General features: G+C 47.4%; 1 protein-coding gene across 2 annotated transcripts in view; it reads right to left on the reverse strand.

Annotated features, from left to right (window-relative positions):
- The window catches only part of KDM5A (lysine demethylase 5A), a 49,013-nt gene extending 42,118 nt beyond the window's left edge, over window positions 1-6,895 (reverse strand). The window contains exons 1-5 of one of the 2 annotated variants that reach the window (XM_083819802.1): window positions 6,260-6,895; window positions 4,382-4,459; window positions 3,175-3,297; window positions 2,143-2,313; window positions 1,157-1,291 (exon numbers count right to left, since the gene is read on the reverse strand). In XM_083819802.1, the coding sequence (XP_083675928.1) occupies window positions 1,157-1,291; window positions 2,143-2,313; window positions 3,175-3,297; window positions 4,382-4,459; window positions 6,260-6,427 (675 nt within the window). In that variant the 5' untranslated portion in view covers window positions 6,428-6,895. The remainder of the gene's footprint in view (window positions 1-1,156; window positions 1,292-2,142; window positions 2,314-3,174; window positions 3,298-4,381; window positions 4,460-6,259) is intronic. The other variant, XM_083819801.1, reaches the window with a different exon arrangement.
- Between the last annotated feature and the right edge of the window lie 355 nt (window positions 6,896-7,250).

The following is a 7,250-nucleotide window of genomic DNA, read 5'->3' on the forward strand; positions in this document are numbered from 1 at the left end:
GCTCCTGCACCATTCTGTTTTTCTGGACAGCTCGCTAACAATACATGATTGGAGAGATCTGGTAAGATCACAGCCTGGGACTGCTTGTGTGATGCACTGTTTTATGTTTGCAATAAATAACGTTGAGTCAGTGTCGGTTAGTAGAGGGAACAGGCTAAAAGGGACAATTTAGGCTGAGTCAGTCATGATGTCAGAGAAAAACATGAAAGTTAAAGACACTCAAAAATCTCAGTAACAAGAAAAAATAAATTTGTAAAAACAGCATTTGACAAAACATCATGGTATTTAAACCAAGTCTAGAACAGCATGAAGCAAGTACTAAGAATGTTACATATAAATCTACCTTTCACCCATGTTCCACCAGCTAGCCAGCAGGGAGCCACTAGAGCTGATCTGAAAAAGCTTAGGATGCTGCCTGCAACAGCAGTCTTTGTGAAAAGGTGAAGGCCTGCCCTAAATAGTGCAATAGAAGGAATGGAGCTGTCAGGATAAGCCTCCAAGACTGCTTCCAGAGATGTAGCATTTAAAGTGGCAGTCATTCCATCAGAATTGAGACACAGGGGGGTACTCCCAGGATTTGTTATCACCTAGTGGATTAACAGATGTTCCTGTAATACTGCTAATGCAGATGAAGAGAAACCAACTCTCAGTAGAAAGCCTGTGGAATTTGCATGCCATCATTGAACATCCACCCTCCCACCCGTCTCATTTCTTCAAAAAAATGGTTAGTCCCAAGTATCACATTGTTAATTTCCACAAAGACTTACATACACACAATTACAGTCAGGTAGCTAAAGGACATATTAAGAAAACAATAAAAAAGTGTCAAACTTTGTGCAAGCATAAGCTTCAACATAATTTCACAAATAGCTTTTTATCTGCTTCATTTGCACGCGCACTACCAAGGTACATAGGCTACTTGTAACTAAACAAAAAGCATCTTTTAGATGTTTTTCCATAAACACCACATCTACCACAAGTAAACCAAGCTTCAGAGACACATCTTCCGCTGGATTTTTATTAAGTGAAGACTGCTTCCTCACGGCACTTTTGAGCAGGCTCCCACAGGCAGACAACCTGTTGATGCACTTCCAGCGCTGCTTTGCTAGTGCAAGGAATAAGCATTCTGTCTGTAAGAGCCAAGCAACATGGGTACCTGGGACTTGACACGCCTGGTTCTCTTCAGCACGACGTTCATTCTTGAGCCTTGCTTTGGGGAAGCCTGGGCATCCGAGCTGAGGTCCTCAGCCTCGACTTTTTCCTTAAGGTCCAAGTTTGGCTTTTGGATGCCCTAGGGGATCAGATCACAAAAGGACACCAGGTTGATTGAGCAGGCAGTGCTGATCATTCCACTGTCTGTGAACCAATTCTCTTTGCTAAGAAACAGGCCAATCTGTGAAATCACATCACACAATGGGCAATTATTCCAGACACCCTTCTTTTATGAAGAAAGGCTGAAAAAGTTGCGGTTTGCTTAGCCCAGGGAAGACTAGGCTCCAGGGAGGTGGACTTCCAGTACTTAAAGCGGCCTACAAGAAAGATGGTAAGACTATCGGGGAGTGTCATACTAAGGACAAGGTGTAATGATTTTAAACTAAAACCGGGGAGATTTAAAGAGAAGGAAGAAATTCTTTATAGTAAAGTTGGTGAGGCACTGGAACAGGCTGCCCAGAGAAGCTGTGGCTGCCTCATCCCTGGAAGTGTTCAAGGCCAGGCTGGACACAGCTTTGGGCAACCTGGTCTAGTGTGAGGTGCCCCATGGCGGAGGGGGTGTGACTGGACGGTCTTTAAGTCCCTTCCAACCCAAACCATTCTATGATTTTTTGAATCTCAGCCACCAGCTTATCAAGAGAGGTAAAGACAGCTTTCCAATCAGTCATCATCTTCTGCCCGATTTTCCTTCTCAGTGGGGCTGGCTTCAGTCTTAAAAAGAAATCGCAACCAGCAAATAACCACACGAGGTCACGTTCCAACTTCTAGCACTATTCTGTCACAAGTAAGCATGAGGGCGGCTGTATGTCTGTCTACGTAGCTGCAGCTTCTAAAAACGCAGACCACGTTCTCCTTTCATGTGCAGTAACAAGCAGCATTCTAGGGGCAGTTTGGATCCCATCTTTACATTCTGGAAAAGAAGTGTCTCACCATAAGACTGACGCCAGACTGGAAGAGCTCATAGGGGTACAGGATCCGTTCATAATGAGACTTTAGTAACGACCCAGTGCCTTTTCCTGGCAGGTAGCCAAGCCGACTTGCCACTTTAGACCATTTCTTCTCTTTAGTGACTACTTCAAAGCCTCCTTTGCTGGCAACAATCTGAAACACATAAAAAAAAACGTTAAGGGCTTTGAGCTGCTCTAACCACCTATTTGGATCTTTACATTTCTACTTACCAAAGAGGAAGAAGTCTTGACAAGGGAATGGAAACTGATGCTTTAGCATAGAAATGCTAGAACTTCCACATTTTAATTCCTCACCTTGCTAAAGAAATCTGCCTATTTATATTAACGGTCCTTCTTTAGCAGGCAAGTTTATAACTGTACATATATTTTGCCAGGGCAATGGCCGTCTCCAGCAAAGGCTTTTTATTTGTGTGCAAATCTGGAGAAACAACATATCAGACATAACTATAGCAATATAAATTTTTTTAGCCAGCCTTAAGCATAGACTGTACTGGAAACAGATTAAAACAATTGTTCCAGAAGTTAACAGTATAAACTCTCAAAGATGCACATTTACGTCACATGGAAAATCTCTACTGGGTGACAGGAGGGACCAACTACAATTCATTGCAGAATTGCTAAGTCAGGAGCTGAACTGTATGCAAGTACACCACTACCATCTCAGAGACCACCTCAAACTCCTGCAGCTCTGCCATACATAAGAGGACAAAGGCAAACGGCAGACATACACCAGGATGTTCAAGCACTAAAGTTCAAGGCAAATACGTGCTGTACACAATCCAACTGAAGACAGCTGATGTAAGTATGCTTGACGCAGCTGCCACAACCTTGCGATTTATGAAGTTTCTTTCACTATGTTCCCCCCCCCCCGCAATGAGATTTAATCTCCATATTGAGATTAATGCTGTAAAACAAGCCCTCCCTGTTACTTGGCTTCTCAACCTAGAACGAAAAACAAAGTCTGTCTGACCACATCCAGCAATTGCTTGCTCACCTTGCTCAGACCATAGAGATCCAGTATTTTTCTCTCCACCACAGGGATTTTTAAATTGGACCCTTGAAGTTCCCAAAATTTTGCTAACTGATCCAAGAAGTCCAGCTTCACTCTTGTCATTGCCTGCAATCAATAACATAAGACAAATGCATATGTCCCAAAACAAGCATGACGATACCTTACAGTCCTGGGAAAACACATGGTAAGTTTTTATAGTGTTTTCATTTTCAAAGTGTAACTTGGCAAGTCAAGTATTTCATAGGTAAAAAAGGTAGAAATAAAAATATTAGTAAGATGAAAGACCTTTATAAACATAAAATTACATATGTTCTTGCACTCTGCATTTAAGATCCTATAAGCTGAATTCCTACCTAACAATTTCTCATTCTAAAACCAAAATGCCTACTTGTAAAAAAAAAAAAAAAAAAAGAAAAAAAAGAAAAAAAAGATCAGCATTCCAGGGAGCAACATAAGAGCAATTAATAAAACCTATGAGGGTAAGGGGGGGTTAGAAACAGCTTTTCTGTATGCCTTCACCATGCAGAAGGACCTCCTCCCTTGAGTATTTTTGGAGTACTCAAATCACTTTCCATAAGGAGACCCATTTACAAGCCAAATGATACGTGACGTTTTGGTATATGAACAGAGCAAGGCTTTGAGAAATGCTGCAGGGAAAAGGAAAACCAGGACAGAACGAGACTCACGCTGTTTTCAAAAAAGCTCCCGTACATTTCTGAAACGTAAAATTAACCAAGCATAACTAGACCTATAAAAACAAAGCAGTTAATTTTAATGCTTAAGAGGCATTATCACGATAGTTGAATATAAGGTTGAATATATACCAGAGGCTTCAGAACAGCAGTAAATATTTTAAGAAAAATAAATAAAACATTGCCTGTGGAGCACTGAAGGCGAGACACTGGCTGCTCTTACTACACAAGATGGTAATTGACACTCGAGACATTTGCAGTTGAATGTGAAAGACTCTTGTGGTTATTTTGGGTAATAAAATAAAAACCAGACATTTCTCAAAGCCATGGAGAGTTATTTTATATGAAGTCTGCCACTGCCAAGTATAAACATTGATGTGGTCTATGGGTTTCTAAAGTCTCTCCATCCAGAAACCTGCCAAGACGCAAATCTCGAGCAAAGAGACCTACAGCTTTCAGCGCAAACACAAAATTGTATCAACAGTGGAAAAGCTCACCTCCAGTTCATTCAGGCGCTGAATTCGCGGAGTGAAACGAAAACTTTGTACTTCACAGGCAAATGGAGGCTGCCAGTCCTAAAGAGAGACAGAAGGACGTTTCAATGCTTCAAGAAACTTCGCCAAAAAATGCACATCAGCCCTAGCAATAACTTGAATAAACAAGCGCCTACTAGTAAATGAGTTTCACTACAATTTGTAATATCATTTTCTACTTTTATGCCATTATCGAGCCTTTTAAAATATTGTTCTTTCATCTTACAAAAATACTGCGGGAAGAGATCCTCACAAAGTTAAAAATAAAAAAGAAAATAAGACTTAAAGCACGTCAGTATGTCCCACCTCATACTGAGCTCACATATGAGAGAGATCCTGTCGCTTGTTGGCATTTACTTACTTAAAAGAAATAAAGTTCTATATTTCCTGCACAATGCAAAATTCTCACTGCCAACAGCAGCAAACACCAAATAAAGCATGTTATTAGGCATCTAACTTTTTTCCTGTTTGTCTCCGGTCATATTTCAATAGAGATAATAACTACCAGCCAGGAGTCCAACGCTTTAACAGAAATGCTATTTTAAATAATGCCTGTCGGAACCGTCAGTCGTTGGTTCAATCGCATGTGCCTCCCAGCTCCATCTCTCAAAATCGCGCTATGACATCAGAACAAGTATAATTCAGCTCTTTGGTACCTTTTAAGAAAGCTTAAAATAAAGTGATAGCCCACCGGGCAGTAAATACAACAAGAGGAAGGACACAACAATCCAGATGGACAAGCCACGCTAAGTATGTATTATTTGCGCTACTGCAGAATATAAAGGCCACAAGTACAACTGTAAAACATTTACAGCTTCAAATAATGGAAAAGAGTAACAAATCAGCGAGGATGGTAAACAGTGTCTGATGTAGTCCTTATTGCAGGTCGCAAATCAACCCGACGCACGCACCCAGCGAAACGCTGCAGTGCAAACGGCTAGGCAATCACGGGGAAGAAGCACGACTGCGTTCAGCAGCTAGGAAAGTTCCAGTTATCCTCAATGAACAGCATCTGGCTCGGTTTCTTTTGGCCTCTCAACCTAAGCCATTCTGCTTATTTTAGAAGGGGCAGCCCCTTTCTAAACTTGACTTGGAGGTCAAGTTTTCACCATGTCATCAAACCAACTAAACAGGTTCCAGCAACACGGAGAAGGCAGGAGAGGAAGGATCATGAAATCTAATCAGCAGCCCCCATATCTCAGCTGTTCTTGGCTCTTTCTTCCAGCATTCTTTTTCTCTCTCCTTCGCTGTTTTCAACCTCCTATTTTATGGCTATATTTAAGGGTTATTCGTGCTTCAATTATGAAGCGCTCTGACCGTCTTCTCCCGCATTGCCTGATGTTCTTGCCTAAACACTTTACTGGCTCGCAGGGCAAATCGCCATAAAATAATGGTTTGTGCGTCGAGGCAGTGGAGATATCAAGCTTCTACCTTCTACGCTACCAAGCATAAACATGCAAATCCTGCGTATAAACGGGCTGGCCGCACTTCCATTAACAGCTTGAAGCCTGTGTTTATAAACAATGACCCATTTACACGAAATACCCTCCTGCTCCTCCCAGAGCAAACGCCTCTTTTCTCCCCCAGCACCGCTGCAGCCTTTTCTGTCTTTTAAAGGGAACAGAGCACGGAGCCCCGGGCACCGCCATGCCCTCCAGCCCCACCTGCTCCACAGCAACCTACGGACGCAGCCGGGCGGCCAAGCACCGCACAGGCTCCTTGGCAGGGACACCGAGGCCTGCGGAAGGCGACGCACGAAGCCCCGCGAGGGGGAGCGGCCCGAGGGGCCCACAAGCGGCCCCGGGCTGCGGCCGAGGCGCCCCCCGCCCTGCCCCGCGGTACCTTGGGGGGCCGGATCTTGCAGATGCCGGTTTTCTCGGCCAGGCCGCGGATGCGGCCGATGAAGCCGAGGGGGTCGCTGAACTCCTCCCAGCTGGGCTCGAACACGGGGCACTCGGGGGGGGGCACGAACTCGGCGGCGTAGCGCGACCCGCCGCCGGGCCCCGACATGGCCGCTGAGGGCTGGGGGGGCAGAGGAAGGCGCCGCTGACTGGGGATGGGGCCGGGGGGCGGCGGGGGGCGGCCCTCAGGGGCTGGGCAGCGGGCCGGGGCGCATCCCCGGGCGGCGGGGCAGGAGAGGCGGGGCGGGGGGGCGGCTCCTGCCGCGCGGCGGCGACGGCGTCGTGGCCCCGTCCCCCGGGGCCGCCTCCCCCCGCCGCAGCCCCTCTCGGTCGCCTTCCAGCCCGCCGGAAGTTACGCGTTGGGCATCGGCGCTCCCACCCGGAAGGAGGGGAGCGGCGGCTTCCGAGCGGAAAAGTAGTCCCTCCGCCGCGCCCGCCCCTCAGCGCCCGGGGCTCGGCCGCCTCCCGGGCGGGGCGAGAGGGGGAGGGGAGCGCCCGGCCCGCCGCCGGCTGCGGGGAGCGGAGCGGGGAGAGGGGGAGGGAGGGAGCGGGCCGCCGCCGCTTCCGCCGCGGAGGAATGCGTGAGGGGAGCGGGACCATCCGCTTCCGGTGCCGAGGGGCCGGCTCGGCCCATTGTCTGAGCACGACGTCAGGGAACGGCCCGGGACACGCCCCCCGCCCGCAGGCCACGCCCCCCGCCCGCAGGCCACGCCCCCCGCGGCGGCCGGTGGGGGAGGGGGCGCGTGGGGGAGGGGGGCGCTCTGAGGCGGCAGGGAGCCGCCGCCATGTTGGGGCCTGAGGGGGCTCCTGGCTGCCCCTGCTTTGGGCAGCCCTGAACTTAAATTTCCCGGTGCTAACACATATGTACGTCCGTATGCATAACACATGTATGTATGTCCACATGCATAACGCATACGTGTGTCCATATGTAT

Source organism: Anser anser (genome assembly GCF_964211835.1).
Source record: "Anser anser genome assembly, chromosome: 1".
Lineage (NCBI taxonomy): Eukaryota > Metazoa > Chordata > Aves > Anseriformes > Anatidae > Anser > Anser anser.